We start from the raw sequence: 25,737 nt of genomic DNA on the forward strand, positions 1-25,737 counted from the left end.
TGCACGTGGGCTTCTCATCGCAGTGGCTTCTTTTGTTGCGGAGCACGGGCACTAGGCACGTGGGCTCAGTAGTTGTGGCTCATGGGCTCTAGAGTGCAGGCTCGGTAGTTGTGGCACACGGGCTTAGTTGCTCTGCGGCACGTGGGATCTTCCCAGACCAGGGCTTGAATCTGTGTACCCAGCATTGGCAGGCAGATACTTAACCACTGCACCACCAGGGAAGCCCGGGGAATTTATTTTTAGATGTGCATTTGAAAACGTTTGTATTTTCTTTTATATAGCAATAGTAACAAGCCTGAAAGATAGATGAATGTAAATAGCTGTATAATAACTAAGTTATCTTAGTTGAATGATGTATCCTAAAATGTCAAAGTAGTGATTATACATGGAAATCTTTAATTCCAGTGATTTTGTGTCTAATCAGAGTACTAGCCTAGTGGTTTTTCGTTTTTCCCCCAGAATTTCTAGTATATTTGTGGAGATGTAGCTAATTATCATTGGGGTGTGGTTCTTGTTTCTCATAATGGTTAAAAAATGTACTGAGGTAGAGGGAAGGCACGATATTTTTTTCCTTTTTAAGTATTCGAAAACTATTTGAGAAAGTCAAAGTTGTAAGATAGTTTGCTGGAAAAGTGAAAGGTAGAGAGGAGTTTGGATTTATAATGTGATGTATTTGTAAGTTTGTTGAAAAATGAGGATCATCTTAAGTATGGTGATAACTGGCAACTTTAATTGCTTAAATCAAGGAAATGCATGGATTTAAATGTTAATTACTGGAAGTCCATTTGTTAGAGGGTTGAACACAGTCACAGCATTTGAATGCGGGGTTTGGGGGGGATTCTGATTTGTTTCTATTACCCCTTTTCATTTTTTGTTTTTTGAGGGAAGTAATGGAATTCAGGTCATGTTCTAATTGGACATCTTTTGATTAAAACCTTGTGAACCTGTCTGACTTGCACTGAAATTCTCAGTGGTCTGCGTGCTTTTTTCTCTCAACACTTTTGTTAGCTACCCTCTCGAAACTGTTTCGTAGTATTTGTTGACCTTCTGTCTGCTTCCCAAGTTGTCTTCCATCTGCAGTCAAAGTACCAGGAGTTTTGTTTTTGTTTCTTCTTTCTTTTTAATTTTTTAATCTGTTTGCTTGGTTTGTTTCATGTTAATTATAAAAGTAAATTTTGTTACTGTTGAATTTTAAAACTTCTGTAGAAAGCATTATTTACCAGAACTTGTATCAAAGACATTTTCTGGGGGTATTTTTTTCAAATTGGAATTTTGGGGGTATTAAGAATGATGAGGATGTTAGTCATTAACTGTGAAATAGTTTAACAGACTTAGAGTTTTACTTTTTCGTGTGAGTGGTATGTGCATGCTCATATCACAGTCATGGTAAAGAATTAATGAGATTATGCAAATTATCCAATTATTATATACATGTGTTCTTAATAGGTTAACACTTGTTTTTCCAGTATAGATAATGAACTTGCCCTAATCCTCTGCATTCTTCCACTGGGAAGCATGCATAGAATATGACTAATCAAGGTTAAGAATACTACTGCCCTGCCGCCCTCATTACCAAAAACAGTCATTGGTGCCCTTGTAAAAATCGATGCCTTTGTTTTTATTTTATTATCAGAATACTTTCTCTAACAGAGCCAACCAGTTTTAGGTAAGGATAGAGTGTTAGTTCTGTTGCTAACTGGGATGTTAACTAGTTTTCTTATTTATCTACTGGATATATGTACTGATATAACAAATACTGAATTACTCTGAGCCCTTCAGGGAGTTAAAATATGGAAGCTTAGTGTATGGACGGGTGAGACAATAACAGTCACATTCTGACTTGTGGGGACACCAATTTCACATTTACTTTCTAAAAAGCCTTTTTGTTTTAAAGTGTTTTTCAGTTTTTTTCCAGAATTGTACAAAACAGAACTACAACCAGAGACTCCGTAATCTCCCTCCACCCCACAGCAGATGTTCATGGCTTGTACAGAGCCTGGGGTTTCCATGGAGAGTCTCAGGGATAGCCGCCTTTTTTGCCAGGAGAATCAGATATTTCGCACACTGCCAAAACCTCTCCACATTACTGCGCCTTGCAGGATGTGAAAGCAGGCGTGGCTCAGAGATCTGTCACTCTTGCTTTAATCTAAAGCGCTCCATTCGTTTTTTTATTGTGTTTTTCATTTGGCGGGGGGGGGGGGGGTTGTATTATGTATTGGAATATTACATAACATTTTGTTTGACGAAAATGTTCTGTTGATAAAATTTAGTGTAAAAACCAGTATTCTGTAAACTAATATCCACGTACTTTGGTTCCCAAATTCTAGTGCCTGGTGAAATAAGGACAATGTAGAGAACTTCTCATAAAATGAAATTGATTCTTTTGTAGAATTCTTGAATAGATCTATTTTTTTTTTCTATTTGGGCATGGGTGTTTTTTAAAGTCCTGCCATTATTGCATATAGGAATATTTATTTTAATATCCTTAATTGTGTAAAATGTTGACAAGCCTTTCTCAGTTCCCCAATTTTACTTGCAAAATTTTATCAGTTAAGAAATATAAAGGTTTGGGACCCACCAGAACATGTGAAAACAATCTAGAACTGGTCCTCCTGAAAGCACTCTGCTAGTTACTGAATCTGTTCTGCTGTGCTGACCTGTGTTCCGGAGCTGAGGTTCAGGACCATTTTACTTGTCTTCCAAGTACCTGAGGGATCCCACACATTCTAGTCAGGAAAGGCAGCCCTGTAAGGCAGTTCCTTCCATTTGAATCACCCCAGGGGATTCTGGCCTTGCTCCACCTTTCACTCTGGAGATTCAGTGCTCCTGGGGATTAGGGAGGGACCTACAAGGCAATAATCATGATCAAGGGCTGCTTCTTGGTATAGCTCTACTATCACAGAGGATTTAGAAAGCAAATCTCTTACTGTTTCCGTTGTAAATGCCTTGTCATTTTCAAGAAAATTGTGTCAAATTTGTGGAATTTTCATGGCATTAATTGTAGTAAACAGTAATTAGTAAATTAACAGTTTAAGTGAGGCATTTGTTCAACAGTTTTGATAACAAGGAAGTTTAATTGTATTTCTCTTTGCTCTGATGTCCTTTTCATTTTTTTGTCATAAGAAATCTTTTTGTCATGGAGATTATCAATATATTTACTTAATCTGAAACTTAATTATTAGAGCCTTATTAGCATTTAATTCAAGTTGAGTGGTATTTTTACATTTTTATTGTGTTTTATTTAAATTATGTAAATTATTTGCAGTAAGATGAATAAAGTGCTAGCTTTTTTGATACTGTACTGCAGTGATTTAAAAATCAAAGAACTCATAACTGTGATATTAAAGCATAATTTAATAGACTGAAAGTGTATTTTAAATGCACTAGAGTGTTTTTCTTAGATTAACCCTATACACACATAAGATATTAGCATTGGCAGTGGTTGAATATGAATTGAGAAGCTTGGTTAAGTGTGTCTGTGTCAGCAGCACAGTTCATGAGGTACACTATTGGTTTAAAAATGTATTTTGGACTATTAGGTAATAAAACCTAAGTGCCACTAAGGTTGAATATTTTGTATGTGATAATAAGCCTTTATATCTTACATTTGGATAAAGACCCAAATAATTTATAGAATAATTCTGTTTTGGCTTTTATCGTTACCTAATAACACATTCATGATGAAGTTCAAAGGTACAAGTTTGTTCTAGGCAACAGAGGTTAAATATTAGTTTAAAAATTTTATGCAGATTGTTGAAAACCAGTATAATTTAATGTGAAATTTAATATTTCATTTGGATGACTGGAATAGCATTTTGTCATAATTGTCACAGGAGCAGAAATGTTACGTGGACCTACCACTGGAGTGCATTTCAACATGGACTGCCAAAGGCTGTGATGCCAGAGTTGATCTTAACTGATTGCCTAGTGCATTTATCCTAACATTTTTTTATGTTCAGACCCATATTTATGCTATTTCTAGAACTGATGTAGTCTCAAATTATTACCCCACCACAAAGGAGAAAGTGAGAAAAAACACTTAGTAGTTATCAGACACTTCATCAATACACATTTTGACTCACCTTATACTGATAACAACAGGAGGTAGATGATGCTCTTAGTCCTAGTTAGCAGATAAGGAAACTGAAGCACTGAGAGGTTAAATGATTCACTCGAGGCTGTGAGCTAATAAATGGTGGAACTAGGAATCTAATCTGAGTAGTCTGAGGGAACAAAAATCATTCTTAATTTATTATTCCTTTGAAGTAAGAAATCCCACTTCTTTGTTACTAGTTCAGGCAATAAAATAATGTAGACCTTTAGGGGAAAAGAGTCTTAGGTAGAGTTTTGTGAGCAATTGTAATTTAAAACATTGTCCCATACTTTTAATCCTTTCTGACTAAACTTACATATTTTTCCCCTAAACCTGCAGGAATATCGAAAACAGAAAAAAAAGTGAAATTGGAAGAAAAAAGCTCAACTACATTTGGTATGAACAGAAAGTAATCTTTAAGCAAAAGGCTATAGATGGCTTGGCAGTGGGAGGACATAGTCTGTCCCTTACTTTTTACCTGTTAGTGCTCCTTTAGGTGTAAGTGATCATCTGTTTTAGTGTTTATTAGTATTATTCGGCTCCAAATATGTGATTTCTTAAATACATATCTTGCAGTAGTATGGGTATTTTTTGTCAAGGGAGCCTAAGGCTTTCTCTGAGAACTTGATGTTTTTGAACATCTTTAAAACTATGACTGTTTAAAAATAAGCTACCATTTAATATTATTGAAACTTAGAGAATGGATGGTAAATTAAAATAGCCTTTTTTTCAGCCTTTTTCTTTTACTTTATAAAAAGTTACTAAGTTTTCTGCTGTCTTTTCTGTCTTCTGTGCTATAATGACTGAAAGTTTTTCTGCTATCTTTTCTGTCTTCTGTGCTATAATGACTAAAAGTTTTGGAATAATGGATAATAGTCTTAAGTATTCTACAGGTTAGCTACCTGGAGCTTGAGTTACTGAAAGTTGGTTTAATATGGTTGATAAGTTATGGGCTAAACCTTTCTGAGTTGGAACAATAGTTGAATATATGTGATGAATTAATTTTAAATAAAATACTCTAGGAAACTGTTTTAACATCTGTTCATTTTCTTTAAAGTGCATATGATTGGGAAAAGGGAATATTTTAAAATTTGGGGACAAAATTTAGTTTAATGAAATAAGTTTTTTTTCTTTGTTGCTTTTTATTTTCATTCTTGTATACACTGGGAAAGTATTGAAAGACTGAAGGAATTATTTGTGGAAATGATCTAGTTTTTTTGTTTTTCCAAAGGAAAAAAATTCAAGTTTTTTTTTTTTATTTTTTAAGCTTCTAGTATATTTTCTCATTAAATTTTGTGTGGAAATGCTGAGTCTCCTCAGTCAGGTCTTTCTTAAGTTATGGAGTTTATTTCTTGCCACATCAGGAAACTGAGTTATATTACTCATTTAAAGATTTTAACTACTGTCTGTGTTAACTTTAAGGTGTCAGGAGTTGGGATTTCTCAACACTGCTAATGAAGATCCCCTCTTATAGCCCAATAAGCTAATCAGGAGTTCCAGACTCATGACAGGAACAGTTTAATTGAATCCATCCACTCTGGGCAGGTGACTGGAATAGCTGATTAAAACATAAATGCTGCTTTTAGGTTAACCACGGAGGAACAAATCAGGATCAGTCATGATTACTAACTTACTCACTTTGGTCATTTAGGTAAGAGAAAAGAAAAGGATAAAGAAAGAAAAGAGAAGAGGGACAAAGATCACTACAAACCAAAGCAGAAGAAGAAGAAGAAAAAGAAAAAGAAATCTAAGCAGCATGGTAAGTCCAGTCCTCCCTCAGTATCCGGTTGGTGGGGAGGGGGATTGGTTCCAGGACCCCCAGCGGATACCAAAATCCACTGATGCTCAAGTTTCTTATATCAAATGGCATGGTATATTCAGCCCTTCATACCTGTGGTTCCATATCCTTGGAAATTGAAAATTGATCCGCAGTTGGTTAAATCCCCAGTCGCAGAACTTGTGGATACAGAGGGCTGACTGTATGCTAAAATGGTGATTCCCGTTTTTTTTTTTTTTTTTTTTTGCGGTATGCAGGCCTCTCACTGTTGTGGCCTCTCCCGTTGTGGAGCACAGGCTCCGGACGCACAGGCTCAGCGGCCATGGCTCACAGGCCTAGCCGCTCCGCGGCATGTGGGATCTTCCCAGACTGGGGCACGAACCCGTGTCCCCTGCATCGGCAGGCGGACTCTCTACCACTGCGCCACCAGGGAAGCCCGTTGATTCCCATTTTTAAAAATTCTAAGATGCTTTCAACTGTCCTTTTCTACCAAAATTGTGGTAGGACAATATTCCCATGTTCTTCACAGCTGAGAAGTTCCTGTAGTAGCTTTCCCTTGTCTTGCTAATTTTGAAAATACGCAGCTCTGTTTTACTACAATCTGTAAGTTAAGTGGTTTGTAAATTAATCACTGCAACTGATAGAGTCTTTCATTGCCAGCGTTGTGGTGGACTGGATACCCTGACCAAGTACCCTTCTGTGTACTGAAGGAATTATTCTCAATCTGGAATCTTACAGTCCCTTGAATTAGCTTTCAAAAATGAGGGAAAATATTTTTAGAAAAACCTGGAAAAAACCAAATTATTTTTCTGTCAATAGCCTGTCTCTAAAGGATGTCCTTTTAGATAGTCATTAAAGCAAAAATCATTCCTGGATATAGGAGGTTACCATATAATGATAAAGGTTCAGTTCACTTTATATCTTTCTAGACATACAATTTCTGAATTTCATCACAGAGTAACATCCTCATATCTTTCTTAGTAATTAATAAATTAACAAAACTCAAAAGTATCTGTAAGGATACTAAGAAAGATGGCAGCTGCACAGTTGATCTAATAGACCTGTCCAGGACACTGAACTCAGCAGCTGCAGAGTAGACAGTTTTATCAAACAGACACAAACATTTATTAAAATTGACCATGGGGGGCTTCCCTGGTGGCGCAGTGGCTGGGAGTCCGCCTGCCGATGCAGGGGACGTGGGGTCGTGCCCCGGTCCGGGAAGATCCCACATGCCGCGGAGCGGCTGGGCCCGTGAGCCATGGCCGCTGAGCCTGCGCGTCCAGAGCCTGTGCTCCGCAACGGGAGAGGCCACAACAGTGAGAGAGGCCTGCTTACCGCAAAAAAAAAAAAAAAAAAAATTGACCATGGGATGCAGCTTCAAGCAAACCTCAACACATTTTAAAGATATTATAGTTAACTAAAATCAGTATTGAAAAGACAAAAAGTCCCATATGTTTAGAAATCAAGCAAAATATTTTTATATAATTTATGGATGAAAGCACAGTACCAAAGGGAAAGTAAGATGTTAAGAACCTGACAGGTGATGAAAATGTTATATATGTGTCAAAACTTGAGAATGTAGTTAAAGTGGCACTTAGAAGAAGAATATATATTGGTGTACATGCTTATATTAGTAAAGAAGGCTGAAAGTCAGCTAAGTCTCGAGCTTAAGAAGTTAGAAAAGAATAAGTCCAAAAAAAGCAGAAGTGAATATGATTAATGAACATATGAGCAGAAATTAATAAGTTAAAAAGAAATGCTAGGAAGAAATGAACAATGCCAAAATTAATTTTTTTGTAAAAAACGAATAAGATCAACAAACCTCCGGGAAGGCTGTTAAGAAAGAAAAGACAAAATGTACAAATAAACTATATTAAGAATAAAGAGAACATAACTACAGATGCTCCAGACATAAAACTAAGATAATGTAAACAACTTTATGCCAGTGAACTTGAGAGGTTATTTGAAGGTATGGGCAATTGCCAGAAACCAAACTTATTCAGGAAGGTAGAAACCTGAATAGTCTTCAAACCTTGAAAGAAATTGAATCAGCATTTTAAAATCTTTTCACAAAGAAAGACATCCTGATCCAACAAGTTTTGCTGTCAAGTTCTACCAAACATTAAAGAAGCAGATTATTCCAAACTTACATAAATCATTTTAGAATTTAGAAAAAGAGGGCACACTCCTGTAGTGGGATGAATCATGTCCCCCACAAGTAGGTGTCCAGCTCCTGACCCCCATACCTGTGAATGTGACTGCATTTGGGAATAGGATCTTTGCTGATACAATTAAGATTGAGGTCATCTGGGTTTTGGAGTGGACCCTAAAGCCAATGACTGGTGTCTTATAAGAGAAAGGAGAGGGGGATTTGAGACACAGGGGAGAAGTCTGTGCAAACACATAGGAAGTGTTTGGAGTGATGCAGTTCCAAGCCAAGGAGCTTGAGCCACCAAAAGCTGCAAGAGGCAAGGAAGAATTTGCCCCTAGAGAAGTCAGAGGGAGATGGCCCTGCTGAGACCTAATTTTGGACTTCTGGCCCCCAGAACTGAGAGAGAATAAATTTCTATTGTTTCAATCCACCAAATTTGTGGTAATTTGTTGGGGCAGCCCTAGGAAACTAATACAACTCCAAATTCACTTTAGATGATTTAAATAACTTTGCTCTCAAAATCAGAAGAGAACGGTATGGGAAAGGACAATCACGGACTGTTCTTATTTATGGACAAAGATGCGAAACACATAAATAAATGTTATGGAATTAAATCTAGCAGTATATTTAAAAGTATGACTGCATAGGTTTGGAATGCAGAGTTGGTTTGACATTAGAAAATCAATTAATGAAATTCACTACAGTAACATTACAGTTTTGATAAATGTAGAAAAACCATTTGATACATGCATGTGTACTTATGTTTGAAAAAAACTGTGACTAGCAGATTATAAAACTTTATTTAGAAATGTGAAGAAGGCCTAAACAAATGGGAAATAATTCATGTTCGTGGGGTTGTAGATTCGCTATTGATGTCACTTCAAATAAATCTATAGGTTCATTGCTGATTCTAAAACTTAATATGGAAGAGTAAAGAGCCAAAAATAATACAGTCACTCTTGAAGAAGAATAAGGAGAAGAATTACTGTTCAGTTATAGTTATTACAGCAGTGAGGTATTTTGAAAGAATAGATTTATTAAGAACAGGATAATCCAAAGCAGATTCATACATATTTCAAAACTTGGTTTATTCAAAGCTGACATCTTAGTATAACAGGTAAGGGATGAAGTTTTCAGTAATTGGTATTAGAACAATTTATAATCCATATGGTGAAGAAGAATGAAAATGGACTCCACCTTACACCGTACACAAAAATCAATTCCAGGTTGATTAAAGACTTAGTATGTGAAAGACAATATTATAGAACTTTGAAAGTATAGGAAAACATCTTTATTATATTTGGGCAGAGATTTCTAAACAAAAAATGCTAACCCGAAACAAAAAGGTTGAAAATGTGACTAGACTGAAACGAACTTTGGTTCATCACAAGCATTATAAAGAGAGTGAAAATGCAGCACAAACCATAAGAAGATACTGGCAATGCAAATACCTGACAAAGCATTAGTATTCAAAATTTCAAATTCAAAATTTCAAACCCTTACAGATCAAAAAGGAAAAGAAAACCCGGTATGAAAATGGACAAAAGGTTTCAACAGGTATTTCACAGAAGTGGAAACCTGAAAATGATAAAATGATTATATAATACAGTGCTCACTCTTATGAGCAGCTGCATAATGCAGTTTTCAGAACCTGGTGAAATCTATTTCCTATCTGCCACATGGGCGGAAATTACAAGGTGGATGATGTCAGACATTGCTGAGGAGATGGAGACAGCTGTACGACTGCTATGGAAAAGCAGCGATGCTTTTCTGATGAGAGTAGAGTTGACGATGTGCTTACCACATGACCTCACATTCCTAACAAAACTCACACAGTAGGTACATCAGGAGACACATATAAGAATGTTCACAGCAGCACTGGCATCGGCCCAGGTGTCCACCTGTCCATTCAGTGGACTCCGTATCACTGTGTAAATAAATGGATTATACCCACTGGAATCTCATCAACAAAATGGTTAAGCTACAAATCAAGTCACTGAATTGGTTCAAGATGGCAGAGTAGAAGGATGTGCTCATACTCCCTCTTGCGAGAGCACCAGAGTCACAACTAACTGCTGAACAGTCATTGACAGGAAGACACTGGAACTCACCAGAAAAGATGCCCCACATCCAAAGACAAAGGAGAAGCCACAATGAGACGGTAGGAGGGGCGCAATCACAATAAAATCAAATCCCATAACTGCTGGGTAGGTGACTCACAAACTGGAGAACACCTATACCACAGAAGTCCACCCACCAGAGTGAAGATTCTGAGCCCCACATCAGGCTTCCCGACCTGGGGGTCCGGCAACGGGAGGAGGAATTCCTAGAGAATCAGACTTTGAAAGCTAGTGGGATTTGATTGCAGGACTTCGACAGGACTGGGGGAAACAGAAGACTCCACTCTTGGAGGGCACACACAAAGTAGTGTGCGCATCGGGACCCAGAGGAAGGAGCAGTGACCCCATAGGTGACTGAACCAGACTTACCTGCTGGTGTTGGAGGGTCTCCTGCAGAGGCAGGGGTGGTGGTGGCTGTGTCTCACCGTGAGGACAAGGACAGTGGCAGCAGAAGTTCTGGGAAGTACTCCTTGGTGTGACTCCTCCCAGAGTCCGCCATTAGCCCCATCAAAGAGCCTGGGTAGGTTCCAGTGTTGGGTCACCTCAGGCCGAACAACCAACAGGGAGGGAACCCAGCCCCACCCATCAGTAGACAAGCAGATTAAAGTTTTACTGAGCTCTGCCCACCAGAGCAACAGCCAGCTCTACCCACCACCAGTCTCTCCCATCAGGAAACTTGCACAAGCCTCCTAGATAGCCGCATCCACCAGGGGGCAGACAGCAGAAGGAAGAAGAACTACAATCCTGCAGCCTGTGGCACAAAAACCACATTCACAGAAAGATAGACAAGATGAAAAGGCAGAGAGCTATGTACCAGATGAAGGAACAAGACAAAACAACTACATGAAGTGGAGATAGGCAACCTTCCAGGAAAAGAATTCAGAATAATGATAACGAAGATGATCCAGGACCTTGGAAAAAGAATAGAGGCAAAGAGCGAGAAGATGCAGGAAATGTTTAACAAAGACTTAGAAGAATTAAAGAACAAACAAACCGAGATGAACAATACAATAACTGAAATGAAAAATTCACTAGAAGGAGTCAATAGCAGAATAACTGAGGCAGAAGAATGGATAAACGACCTGGAAGACAGAATCACTGCTGCAGAACAGAATAAAGAACAAAGAATGAAAAGAAATGAAGACAGCCTAAGAGACTCTGGGACAACATTAAACACAACAACATTCGCATTATAGGGGTCCCAGAAGGAGAAGAGAGAGAGAAAGGACCAGAGAAAATATTTGAAGAGATTATAGTTGAAAACTTCCCAAACTTGGGAAAGGAAATAGCCACCCAAGTCCAGGAAGCACAGAGAGTCCCATACAGAATAAACCCAAGGAGAAACACACCGAGACACATAGTAATCAAATTGGCAAAAATTAAAGACAAAGAAAAATTATTGAAAGCAGCAAGAGAAAAACAACAAATAACATACAAGGGAACTCCCATAAGGTTAACAGCTGATTTCTCAGCAGAAACTCTACAAGCCAGAAGGGAGTGAGTGGCATGACATATTTAAAGTGATGAAAGGGAAGAACCTACAACCAAGATTACTCTACCTGGCAAGAATCTCATTCAGATTCGATGGAGAAATCAAAAGCTTTACAGACAACCAAAAGCTAAGAGAATTCAGCACTACCAAACCAGCTGTACAACAAATGCTAAAGGAACTTCTCTAAGTGGGAAACACAAGAGAAGAAAAGAACATACAAACACAAACCCAAAACAATTAAGAAAATGGTAATAGGAACATGCATATCGATAATTACCTTAAATGTGAATGGATTAAATGCTCCAACCAAAAGACACAGGCTCACTGAATGGATACAGAAACAAGACCCATATATATGCTGTCTAAAGAGACCCACTTCAGACCTAGGGAAACATACAGACTGAAAGTGAGGGAATGGAAAAAGATTCCATGCAAATGGAAATCAAAAGAAAGCTGGAGTAGCAATACTCCTATCAGATAAAATAGACTATAAAATAACGAATGTTACAAGAGACAAGGAAGGACACTACATCATGATCAAGGGATCAATCCAAGAAGATACAACAATTATAAATATATATGAACCCAACATAGGAGCACCTCAATACATAAGGCAACTGCTAACAGCTATAAAAGAGGAAATTGACAGTAACATAATAATAGTGGGGGACTTTAACACATCACTTACACCAATGGACAGATCATCCAAGCAGAAAATTAACAAGGAAACACAAGCTTTAAATGACACAATAGACCAGATAGATTTAATTGATATTTATAGGACATTCCATCCAAAAACAGCAGATTACACTTTCTTCTCGAGTGCACATGGAACATTCTCCAGGGTAGATCACATCTTGGGTCACAAATCAAGTTTTAGTAAATTTAAGAAAGTTGAAATCATATCAAGCATCTTTTCTGACCACAGCACTATGAGATTAGAAGTCAATTACAGGGAAAAAACCGTAAAAACCACAAACATGGAAGCTAAACAATACATTAGTAAATAACCAAGAGATCACTGAAGGAATCAAAGAGGAAATCAAAAAATATCTAGAGACAAATGACAATGAAAACACAACGATCCAAAACCTATGGGATGCAGCAAAAGCCATTCTAAGAGGGAAGTTTATAGCATTACAAGCCTACCTCAAGAAACAAGAAAAATCTCAAATAAACAATCTAACCTTACACCTAAAGGAACTAGAGAAAGAAGAGCAAACAAAACCCAAAGTTAGCAGAAGGGAAGAAATCATAAAGATCAGAGCAGAAATTAATGAAATAGAAACAAAGAAGACAGTAGCAAAGATCAATAAAATTAAAAGCTGGTTCTTCGAGAAGATAAACAACATTGATAAACCATTAGCCAGACTCATCAAGAAAGAGGGAGAAGACTCAAATCAATAAAATCAGAATGAAAAAGGAGAAGTTACAACAGACACCGCAGGAATACAAAGCATCCTAAGAGACTACTACAAGCAACTCTATGCCAATAAAATGGACAACCTGGAAGAAATGGACAAATTCTTAGAAAGTTATAACCTTCCAAGAGTGAACCAGGAAGAAATAGAAAATATGAACAGACCAGTCGCAAGTAATGAAGTTGAAACTGATTTAAAATCTTCCAACAAACAAAAGTCCAGGACCAGATGGCTTCACAGGCGAATTCTGTCAAACATTTAGAGAAGAGCTAACACCCATCCTTCTCAAACTGTTCCCAAAAAATGCAGAGGAAGGAACACTCCTAAACTCATTCTGTGAGGCCACCATCACCCTGATACCAAAACCAGACAAAGATACTACAAAAAAAAAAAGTACCAGTATCACTGATGAATACAGATGCAAAAATCCTCAACAACATACTAGCAAACAGAATCCAACAACACATTAAAAGGATCATACACCATGATCAAGTGGGATTTATCCCAGGGATGCAAGGATTCTTCAATATATGCAAATCAATCAATGTGATACACCATATTAATGTATTAAAGAATTAAAAACCATATGATCATCTCAATAGATGGAGAAAATATTTTTGACAGAATTCAACACCCATTTATGATAAAACCTCTCCAGAAAGTGGGCATAGAGGGAACCTACCTCAACATAATAAAGGCCATATATGACAGACCCACAGCAAACATCGTTCTCAGTGGTGGAAAACTGAAAGCATTTCCTCTAAGATCAGGAACAAGACAAGGATGTCCAGTCTCACCACTATTATTCTACATAGTTTTGGAAGTCCTAGCCACGGCAGTCAGAGAAGAAAAAGAAAGAAAAGCAATACAAACTGGAAAAGAAGAAGTAAAACTGTCACTGTTTGCAAATGACATGATACTATACATAGAGAATCCTAAAGATGCCACCAGAAAACTACTAGAGGTAATCAATGAATTTGGTAAATTTGTGGATCCAAAATTAATGCACAGAAATCTCTTGCATTCCTATACACTAATGATGAAAAATCTGAAAGAGAAATTAAGGAAACACTCCCATTTACCATTGCAACAAAAAGAATAAAACACCTAGGAATAAAGCTACCTATGGAGACAAAGATCTGTATGCAGAAAACTATAAGACACTGAAGAATGAAATTAAAGATGATACCAACAGATGGAGAGATATACCATGTTCTTGGATTGGAAGAATCAATATTGTGGAAATGACTATATTACCCAAAGCAATCTACAGATTTAATGCAATTCCTATCAAATTACCAATGGCATTTTTTACAGAACCAGAACAGAAACGTCTTAAAATTTGTATGGAGACACAGAAGATCCTGAATAGCCAAAGCAGTCTTGAGGGAAAAAACGGAACTGGAGGAATCAGACTCTCTGACTTCAGACTATACTACAAAGCTACAGTAATCAAGACAATTTAGTACTGGCACAAAAACAGAAATATAGATCAATGGAACAGGATAGAAAGCCCAGAGATAAACCCACACACATTTGGTCACCTTATCTTTGGTAGAGGAGGCAAGAATATACAATGGAGAAAAGACAGTCTCTTCAGTAAGTGGTGCTGGGAAGACTGGACAGCTGCATGTAAAAGAATGAAATTAGAACACTCCCTAACACCATACACAAAAGTAAACTCAAAATGGATTAGAGACCTAAATGTAAGACTGGACACTATAAAACTCTTAGGGGAAAACATAGGAAGAAAACTCTTTGACATAAATCATAGTAAGATCTTTTTTGATCCACCTCCTAGAGTAATGGAAATAAACTAAAAAACAAACATATGGGACCTAATGAAACTTAAAAGCTTTTGCAGAGCAAAGCACACTATAAACAAGATGAAAAGACAATCCTCAGAATGGGAGAAAATATTTGCAAACGAAGCAACAGACAAAGGATTAATCTCCAAAATGCACAAGTTGGTCATGCAGCTCAATATCAGAAAAACAAACAGCCCAATCCCAAAATGGGCAGAAGACCTAACTAGACGTTTCTCCAAAGAAGACATACAGATGGCCAAGAGGCACATGAAAAGCTGCTCAACATCACTAATCATTAGAGAAATGCAAATCAAAACTACAATGAGATATCACCTCAAGCCGGTCAGAATGGCCATCATCAAAAAATCTAGAAACAATAAATGCTGGAGAGGGTGTGGAGAAAAGGGAGCCCTCTTGCACTGTTGGTGGGAATGTAAGCTGATACAGCCACTATGGAGAACAGTATGGAGGTTCCTTATAAAACTAAAAATGGAATTACCATATGACCCAGTAATCCCACTACTGGGCATATACCCAGGGAAAACCATAATTCAAAAAGGCACACGCACCCCAATGTTCATTGCAGCACTGTTTACAATAGCCAGGTCGTGGAAGCAACCAAAGTGCCCATCTCCAGACAAATGGATAAAGAAGATGTGGTACATATACACAATGGAGTGTTACTCAGCCGTAAAAAGGAATGAAATTGGGTCATTTGTAGAGACGTGGATGGATCTAGAGACTGTCATACAGAGTGAAGTAAGTCAGAAAGAGAAAAACAAATATCGTATATTAACGCATATATTTGGAACCTAGAAAAATGATACAGATGAACCGATTTGCAGGGCAGAAATTGAGACACAGATGTAGAGGACAAACGTATGGACACCAAGGGGGAAAGCAGCAGGGTGGTGGTGGTGGTGGGATTAATTGGGAGATTGGGATTGACATGTATACACTAATATGTATAAAATGGATAACTAAGAAGAATAAATAAATAAAAATCAAGTCACTGAAGAAAACATGTACAGTAATATAATTTCATTTATGTAAAGATCAAAAATTTGTAAAACTAAACAGTATACTTTTTAGAGATTCAAATGTATGTAGCGAAAGCATGAAAGCAAGAGAATGATGAATAGAAATTTAGGATAGTGATTACCTCTGAGGTGGACGAAGGAAATTTATTAGTTCAAATTGGAAAGTGGCACAAAGGAAGCTTCAAAACTGACAGTGATAGCCTCTTAAATTTTATGATGAGTACCTAAGTCTTTTGTAGTATTTATGTGCTTTATGTCATACCCATTTCTTCCCCGTATTCATCAAACACTTAAAAGAAAAAACAGTTTTAAAAACTGTAAAGCCAACGAGGTAATTTCGGAGTTGGTAGTCACTTTTGGTAAATTCTTCAGGTTTTAACTCTAGAGACCAAAAATAACATCTAATCTTTCCACAGGATATGAAATTTCTACATTTTCTAACTCTAAAGCTACCAAAGTAAATTTAAAGATATGGGATGAAAATGGGATTGAAAAACTTGAAACCACTTCCCAGAGATTGTCTTGAACATCTCTGGACACTTCTGTGTCTGCACTGGTCCTCAGCCTTTCTCCTCCACCCCACCCCTTCACAGATAGCTCTATGGAATCCATACTAGAGAGAACCTAACGTTAGGAGGCTCTGGAGCTCTGTAAATGGAAACCATGAACCACAGATTCCCTTGTTTAGTGACTGCCCTCCCGTGATTATGTATCGGAATGCAGAAATGACAAGCTTCACACTGCAGACCAGACTGCCAGATGTACTCACAGCTGAGCAGAGGCTGAGGGGATTTGGCTGCCTTGGGTATTCCAACAGAGACACCAAGGCGTGAGGAGAGGAAGGGCCAAGGTTTTTAAGTCACCTTACGTTGCGTTGGCAAACAGCTCTCTTCCAATACTACAGCAGCAGATGCAGAATCCTGTGTACCAAAACACCTGTGAAAGTGGGGAAAAGATAACAGGGAGGGGCTGACAAAGAACAAAGTAAGAAGTGGGCCATACCTGGTAGCAAAGTGAGGGGTAGTTACGAGAATGCAGGAAGTGGTAACTTGAAAGAAAGGAGAGAGGGATTAGGATTAATAAGTCTTAGAGAAAAAAGTACAGAGAAAATTTGCACCTCAGAATTGTAAGCCACCATTACCTATGGTAACCCTATTTATAAAGAGCCATTAAAAAAATAAACCTTTAACAAATGTTTTAAAATCAGATCTGTAAGTGAAAATCTTAACTTTGAAAGTAGAGTCCTGGTAAATACTAAAGGTGTACAGAAGCATTGCTCTTCATACACGGCAGGAGTTGGGTCGAGTAATTACCAACGTCTTTGCAATTAGTTATTACATTTGAGGAGAATTTTTTCTGGGCTATTTACATTTATCTTGGAAGTGACACTTTTCCCCAGATGATTAAATCAGAAGAGTGTTCTTTAAACTGGAAATAGGGGGGTTTAAGTAACTTTGAAATTTCAAAGACATCTTAATTTTAAAGAATTCACATTATTACTACGTGAGGTTCCTAATAGAATATGTATTTTAGTCTGCAATTACTGCCATTAAGGAGTTTAAAAAAATCTTTCTTTTCATCACTCAGTGTGATTTTGCATATCCTGCTGGTGCTTATTATATACCAAACACTAAGCATTTTACATATACTAGGTCATTTAATCCCCGCATTAACCTTTTACGATGAGGCCTGTTATCCCCATTTTATAAACAGTTAACTAAACAGAGAGATGAAGAGAGTTGTCCAAGCTCACATGGCTAGTAAGTGGAGAAAAGCAGATTGAAACCCTGGCAGTCTGGCTTCTGAGTCTTAATTTTAACTTCAACCATCATGCTGTGTTGTTAATCTTACCTCCTGTGTCTTAAAGATTGTTTACTAGGCTGTGTATCCTTCCCTCCTTGTGTTTGTTGGCATACTAAGTCAGTAGTTATCTGTTTAAATGAAGTTATGGAAAGTAGTAATTGAGTTAAGTAGTTCTTTATAATTATCCCATTCAAGAGTGGGTTGACATGTTTCAATTACCAGAATTAGTTTCCATAATATAAAGCTAACATTGTGTTCAATCTGTGTGTGTGAGAAATTGCCGTGTTGGATTCTATTTAAGAGTGACATCTTTGCCTGTCTTTAGCTTTGTTATTTTGAGCACATCTCACCATCTCTTTGTCCTTCATGTATCTGTAAATATGAGAAAACTGAAGGCATACAGAGGTTTAAAAGAACTAGAATGAGAAATGCAAAGAGAATCCAAAGTATCGTATAGTAAAAACCAAGATTCCCTTCCAGGCACTTGTAAGCAAGCGTATATGTTACGAGTGGTAAAAAGCATGCATAAATATCTCCTAGGAAAGGTATGATGTATTTTGTGTGTGGTAAAAGCAGTACAAAATAAATTCTATTTAGAGAAGCTTTATGTAGAAGATTACATTGCTCTAACCCTGAAACATAGCAGTAGACTTTTATTCATAATAGCCTGAGGGCATGGGAGCGGGGAATACAGGAGGGGTGTAGAATGCTAAGAGATTTTGTTCAGTTGCTAATATAACGTAAAGAGATTAAATGTCAGCTATGTTCTATTTTTAACACCAAATTGAGATTTTTACCATTTTTATACTCAGCCAGTACTTCTGCTTTCACTTTTGCTGAGAGGGCATTGTAGCATATCATGGATAAAAGGGCAGCTTTTGAGAGCTGAGTGTGTGAGTTCAAATCCTGCTTGCAGCACTTAGAGCTTGGGTGACCTTTGGCAAGTTATTTAAATGCTATAAACCTCAGTTTCCTCACTCGTAAAAGGGTAACGATAGTTTCTGCTATGTAGATTTATTGTTAGGATGCCTTAAGGTAATCGTGAAGTATCGATACTTAACCCAGTGCCTGGCTAGCGTTTAATCAGTGCCCTTCACATTTCCACGCCTGTGCTTGAGTAACACGGTGCTGGCAGCCCTGCAGTTTCTGGGAGGCTGTGAGAGAAGGCTCTGTAGGCTGACAGCACCAGCATCATCTGGGAGTGGCCCCACTGCTGAATGACGCAGGTGTGAGGGCCAGGAAGTGGTTTGAATAAGCCTTCCAGTGTGTGTACACGTTAAATGTTGAAATCCACTAGTGATGCTTTTTGTTGAAGAGTAAGGCTTCTGTAGTCAGGCTGTCTGGGCTCAAATGTTGGATTTGCCATTGATAGCTGTGTATTCTTGGGCAGCTTAACCTTTTCTGCCTCTGTTTTTTCATTTGTAAAACAGCACTAGCAGTTGTAGCTCCCTTATTGGATGGTTGTGAGGATTACGAGTTAGTACACATAAAGCACTTAGAGTCCAGTTTGGCACATAGAGAGCTCTTGGTAAACGTGAGCTCTGCTGTGATATTTACGATGACCACTATATTCGTTTCCCATTGCTGCTGTCACAGCTACATAACAGTGACTTAAAAATACACATTGATTATCTTAAGGTTCTGAAGGTCAGAAGTCCAAAATGGGTCTCACTGGGCTAAAATCAGGGTGTCAGGACTGCACTCCTTTCAGGAGGCTCTAGGGGAGAATCCGTTTTCTTGCCTTTCCAGACTCCAGAGGCTGCCAAGTGTCCTGGCCCTTGTCCCACTCACATCTTCAAAGCCAGCAGTGGTGGCTCGAGTCTTTTCTTACTTTACATCACTCTGGCACTGACTCTTTTGCCCCCTCTTTTACTTTTAGGGACCCTTGTGTTGATATTAGGCCAACCCAGATAAGTCAGGATAATCTCTTATTTTAAGGTCAGCTGACTTCCAGCCTGATTCCATCCATCAGCAACCTTAATTCCCCTTTGCCATGTAACCCAGCCTATTCACAAGTCTGGGGATTAGGCTTTGGACGTTTTAGGGGACTATTATTCTGCTTCCCACACTACCAGCTTCTGATGGATGACACTCAGTACACACCAGCATTGGACTGCTCTTCTCTTATAAGCTTGCTTTTCCACTCTCTACCTTTCTTCAGCTTTTTCTACCTCTTATTTATTCCCTAATCTGCATCAGTTTACATCCTTTGCCTCATACTCAGTTGAGGAAATAGAAGCCATCAGATGAGCACTTGCGCATCTCTTATCCACCACATCCACATACTTACCTGAATATATCAGTCTTCTCCTTTGCCTCTACTACAGTGAAGAGACTGTCTATCTTTCTTTTCTTAAAATCCTGACATTTCTCACTGCCTGCCTCCCCACCCCCGGATTTTTAGATTTATATGGACAGTGTGTAGGATCTCCCATCTTTAAAAAGCCCTCCTCTGAATCTGCATTTCTCCTCTGATTTCTCCATCTCCCATTTACACTTCAGCTCCATCTCAGAATGCCAGTTTCAACACCTAGTTGTTCAAGCAGAAACCTGGAAATCGCCCTGGAAGGTAGCATCTCAGCCTTCCATCTCCAGTCCACAGGTCACTGCTTCTGCCTCTCAAATGTCACCTCAGCTGCCTCCCAACCCAGGCCACTGCCTCTGAACTGTGTCCCCACCGCCTACTTGTGCTCCCTGGACTCCTTCCTCCATTCCACAGATGAAAAATGGAACTGGATGTGTGTCACATCTTGCTTCCCCTTACAAACTTTGACTTTCTGTTGCTTTCAGGATAAAACTTAAAAACAAAAAAAACCTTTAACCTGATCTGGCTGGTGTCACTCCAGCCTCGTTGCTCATCTCCCTCACTCAGTGTGCTCCAGCCACGGTCTTGTAGTTTGTCAGATGTGCCAGGTATTCTGCTTTGTGGCCTCCCCATGTGCCTAGACTCATACCTCTCCTGTCTTTGCTTCCCCACCCCACTCTGCTTATCCATCTTCATGACTCATTCTAAGCTGAGGAAGACAAACTAGTTTCTTTCAGGACCATTTAATTTAGTTCAGAGGTTTTCTGCTGAAGAATTTATTGATCGAATTATCACTATAATAATTGACATGCTAGACATCATGAGAACCTCTTTAAAAAAAAAGGTTAATTTCCATCTTGCACATCTTACTGCAGACATAGCTGTGATTATAATGAAGAGAAAATGTAGCTATAATCCTTTTTCACTTCTGGACTACTTAATCAGAGTTTATGGGCACCAGTTAGAAAATGGTGCTCCCTGCTATGTATATACTGCCCGGGGTGTATTTCCCAGATGTCCTTGCCAAACCTAGTTCATCAGATGCATAATGATCTAGCTGTTCATGGATGAGAAGAGAAAGTGGTGGCATGATTATTTATGTATCATAAAACATGACTTTCTCATTATTTTTATAGTGACTCTTCTTGATTACTTGACACTTTATTAATATTTCTCTATGTATCTTATGTTGCAGACTATTCAGACTATGAAGACAGTTCCCTAGAATTTTTGGAAAGGTGCTCTTCTCCACTAACTCGATCTTCTGGGAGTTCTCTGGCTCTACGAAGCATGTTTACGGAGAAAAATACAACATATCAGTACCCAAGGGCAATTTTGTCAGTTGATCTTAGTGGTGAAAGTATGTGTAACCATGTAATGCTTAAAACAAGTCTTAAGATTCTTAAATGTGGAACCGAAAATAAAACATACTTTAATGAGGCCTATCTGAGCAGGGCACACAATTTAAAAAGTTATTCCATGAACTAATATGAAAATCTCAACATTAGAAATTTGAGCTACTTTTTAATTTATATAAAGTAAAATTGGCATTTATACTTAACTGTAGGACAGGTAGTAAGGCAACAATTAGTGTCTACTGTGTACTGGTCTTCTGCAGGTGTTTTTACATGTATTTTTATATTCTTCACTACCAGCTTATAAAGTAGATATTGTTACCCACACTACATAAACAAGCAGAGGCTTATGGGTTAAGTAACTTATGGGGCTAGTTAGCGTTAGAATTAAAACTCATACCAAGGTCTATCTTAACTCCTAAGGTAATGCTTTTTCTGCCAGATATTTATCATAGTCTTAAAAATGCACTTTGAATTCCTGATCACAGATATGTCTGTAACCAAAAGTCTGGAAATGTGATCAGATCAGTGATTTGAACACATTCAGGTATTAAGCACGTAGACAGAAGGCCATGTTAGGTGGTGACGCGAGCCCTGGAGTTGGAATCTCTCGGGTTTTCCTGTAAGTCCAGTCCTGACAGTGGAAGGTGTTGAGGACTCTTACCTGCCAGTGTTCTAAGCAATGGGAAGAGGAACTCTCCCAACATTGATGGTTTGAGACCAGAGCTGTAGCACAGTAGGAACCAAAGTCAAGGAGTGAAGAGTAAGGGATGGGGGTTCATACTATGTAAAATGCCAGGGATATTTATGGGGAGTGCCCTGTCTTTTCCTTAAGTGCCCTACATGGCAGATGCCAGGTCATGTGTTTTCTCTGGCACTGTTACTGCCTATTCTTTTCCAGGCCTTACTCCCCTCTAGCTCACTGTGGAGAAAAGCATATTCTTCCCTTTCCCCTAAAATAAGCACATAGCACTTTTGAGATTTTAAAATCTCAAATCTAAAAAAAAAAAATTGGTGGGATTAAGAAAAAGTTCTATCCCCTTTTCTAACAAATACAAGTCCCTTTTTCCCTTTTGGGCCAGTGGTTCTTAACCTCAGGTGTACATTAGATTCATTGGTGTGATGCTAAAATATATGATATCAGGTCCTTCAGCAGAGCACAAATCTGGGATTTCTCGGAGGGTGGATCCTGGCAAGACAGCCCTAGTAGCCAGGGTTGAAAATCACATAACACCCATACTGTGAGCCATCAAGGTCTCAAAATTGCCTTTTTATACAGAGTGATGGAGAGTGGGAGATAATATCTGGATGACCGGTGTTGCTGGAACTAGAACACTTGAGAGAGGGCTGGGAAGAGTGTCATGAATGTGAACCCTCAGTCCCTCTGTCTTTCCCCTGCCCTTCACGTGTTCAAGCATTGAGCTCTGAGAAGAAAACTGGAGAGGTTCTCAAATGTTACTGTGCATAAGAGCCACCTGGAGAGCTTCTTAAAACACAGTTCTGGGTCTTACCCATAGTATTTCTGATTTCTGACAAGCTCCCAGGTGATGCTGATGTGGAAACCACACTTTGAGAATACTGTCTGGGGAAACAGCAATGTCAGTTCAAGGGGCAGCAGTTATAAGAGAACAGTGTTCTGTGGCCACTCGGTTGGAGCTGTTGTCCAGGTGGCCATTTCAGTGTGAGAAAGAACTTGTACTCCTTTTTCTTATTTAACTTTCAACCCAGTGGCCCATTTACTTAGCCTCCAGAATTCAGCCAGACACTGCGTTGATGCTTGCGAGTTAGTCGAACTGGATTTTCTGGCCGGTATTTTAAATTTGCCTTCTGGCACCATAAAGCCTGGCTGTGTTGGCCATACAAGCCTATGTGAGATATACTCTAATTCCTTTCAATGATAGTAGTTTTTAAATTAAATTCATTGCTAACCCTGTTATGATTGCCATTCATTGAATACCACATACGTGCTGCAGCAGCGTTTGAAACTGTTCATCCACGTTCTAGTCTGCCATTTTGAAACATGAACTTGTATTCAAGAAAGCCCAAGAGAAAATACAAATTTTGGATTTAAGTTAGCAAGATTATGCATAAATGAAATTTATTCTTCAGGTTCTCAAAACTACCCATATTGTTAATATTAGAAAGATTTTATAATATCTAATTGATTTACTTCTGGTTCCTTGAATGTTTTTTTGTATTTCTGTACCATTGTCTCATTTCTACTGACCTTACTCTCTCCGAGATGTCCTACAATCCTGAAGAGAAGAAAACATTTATTTTTCTAGAAAACACTAACTTTTTATAAATCAGAAACAAAACATTCAAAAACATTGAGTTGGGGAAAAAATAAGCACGATTAGAAGCTGATAAGGAAAACACTAAGTCATATGAAATATTTAAAATATAAATTGCATGAATTATTTAGTTTGAATTCAGGCAACTTCCACCTGGTCTGATTAAGTCTGAAAATTTTTTCTCTATATAACGACTCCCTCCTTCCCTCTTCCAGAAACATTCTGGAGTGGCTATCCTATGTATCAGACTTCATCCTGAGCACTGACTACAGAGCATTCAACAGTGCGATGGACTCTTGATTGCTCTCGTGGACTCTTGACATTCTAGAAAGGGCGGATAAAAGCAGCAGGTGAAGGAATGGTTGAGAACGTGACTGCAGGTTAGGGTGGTAAGGTAGGGAGGAGCCAGCTCTGCTCTCTGTTCTGAGGAGCAGCCTCCATTCCAGGAGCCTGTGAGCAGTGGTGAGGTCTTGTGTCACGTGCCATGTGATGACTCAGTTTCCCCAACATTTCTCCACCCACACTCCGGCAAACCTGTAGTGCCCTGTCATCATTTCTTTCCCTTTGTCATGATTAAACATTTCCTTATATTTGCCTTGATATTTTTTTTCCTCAATAGCCTGAGCTAAATGATAGTCTTTGACTCAACGCTGTTATAAGTACAACCTAAAGCCTAGGATTTAAATAGAGTTGTATATAGTGGTCATCAATATAACCTAACTTCTAGGGTATACTTATTTATTTTTTTAAAGATTTTTATCAAAATGAAATTTAAAACATTTTAAAATTCCTTAGGGAACTCATAATCCCAGTTTAAGAAATGCTGAAATCATTAAGAGCACAGGTTGTAGAGTCAGGCAGTCCTGGCGTGCAGTCGGCTTTACCACCAGCTGGCTGCATTACCGAGCAAGTCATGTCATATTTAAAGTGCTTCGGGTGGTACCTGGTGTATATTAAGTGCAGTGGTAGTTGATGATACTGTTAAGAATCACAGTATTGCTGCTAGGACCCTAGGCAAGCTCCTTCACCTCTCTGAAGTGCTGTGTAGCTGTATGGTGCAAATAATGAACCCTGTTCTTTTTACAAGCCATTGTTGTGAGGATCAGAAGGAATAATGTTTGTGAAAGCATTTGAAAACTGCAAATTTTAATTGTTAATATCAACCTTAGCCCTAACCTCTGTAAGCACCTGGACTAAGGGATACTTTCTGAGTTACTTGTAATGGTGTTAACATTAAGATGTAAAACAATCATAGTTGCCTAAGCTTCAAAAATCATTTGTTTCTTTGTCTAGAGACAAATGCTGTATTCCCATTCGTCTGCCCTCCCTTGCTAAATACTTAATAGCTTATAATCACTTCCCATAGTGCCTTTCTTTCTAGAAAATGACGTAAAAATGAAAAAAAAATGCTGAGTATGCTTTTATGTATATTCTAGACTTATCGGATGTGGATTTCCTAGATGATTCTTCAACGGAGAGTTTGCTCCTAAGTGGGGATGAGTACAATCAGGACTTTGATTCAACCAATTTTGAGGAATCTCAAGATGAAGATGATGCGCTTAATGAAATTGTGCGATGCATTTGTGAAATGGACGAGGAGAATGGCTTCATGATTCAGGTGACCTGCCTTCCCTTCAGCACTGAATGAGTTAGTTCAGGTGCTCAGCACATTCGTTGGGGCATCTGTGTGTTCTCTTTTTCCTCACCGTCCTTTTGAAGATGGAGGCTTCTAGCTTAGCATCAAGTTTAAAGTACCAGTTGTAATGATTGGCAGATCGCTTCTTCAGATGAAGTAGACTGTTTTCTTATCTGCGGATCTCTCTCCGGGGTGTTTCTTTTGAGGTCTTCTAGCTGAAATTCTTTTCAGGAGCCATTAAGGTGGCTTAGCATCCCCACTGAAGGGTAGACCATAGCCATCCTTTTCCCGCTGGTCTGGATCCTGTTGTTTAATAGTTCATGGTATATAGTCACCCTTCAAAGGGTAGAAACGTTTCCACAGTATTGAAGATTAAAGGAAAGCTTTGTTGCAAGGATTACCATTACAAATACCCTCTCCCTGTAGAAAAGGTATCTTTAA

The 25,737-nt window shown here is 38.5% G+C and overlaps 1 protein-coding gene across 14 annotated transcripts in view; it reads left to right on the forward strand.

The window, feature by feature from the left end:
* The window catches only part of PHF20L1 (PHD finger protein 20 like 1), a 79,327-nt gene that overhangs the window by 41,828 nt on the left and 11,762 nt on the right, over positions 1-25,737 (forward strand). For all 14 annotated transcript variants that reach the window (XM_082858807.1, XM_082858818.1, XM_082858819.1 and 11 more), the window contains 4 exons: positions 4,433-4,489; positions 5,745-5,852; positions 21,207-21,371; positions 25,097-25,278. In XM_082858807.1, the coding sequence (XP_082714933.1) occupies positions 4,433-4,489; positions 5,745-5,852; positions 21,207-21,371; positions 25,097-25,278 (512 nt within the window). The remainder of the gene's footprint in view (positions 1-4,432; positions 4,490-5,744; positions 5,853-21,206; positions 21,372-25,096; positions 25,279-25,737) is intronic.

Source organism: Leucopleurus acutus, assembly GCF_964270905.1.
Source record: "Leucopleurus acutus genome assembly, chromosome: 17".
In the NCBI taxonomy this organism is placed as follows: Eukaryota; Metazoa; Chordata; class Mammalia; order Artiodactyla; family Delphinidae; genus Leucopleurus; species Leucopleurus acutus.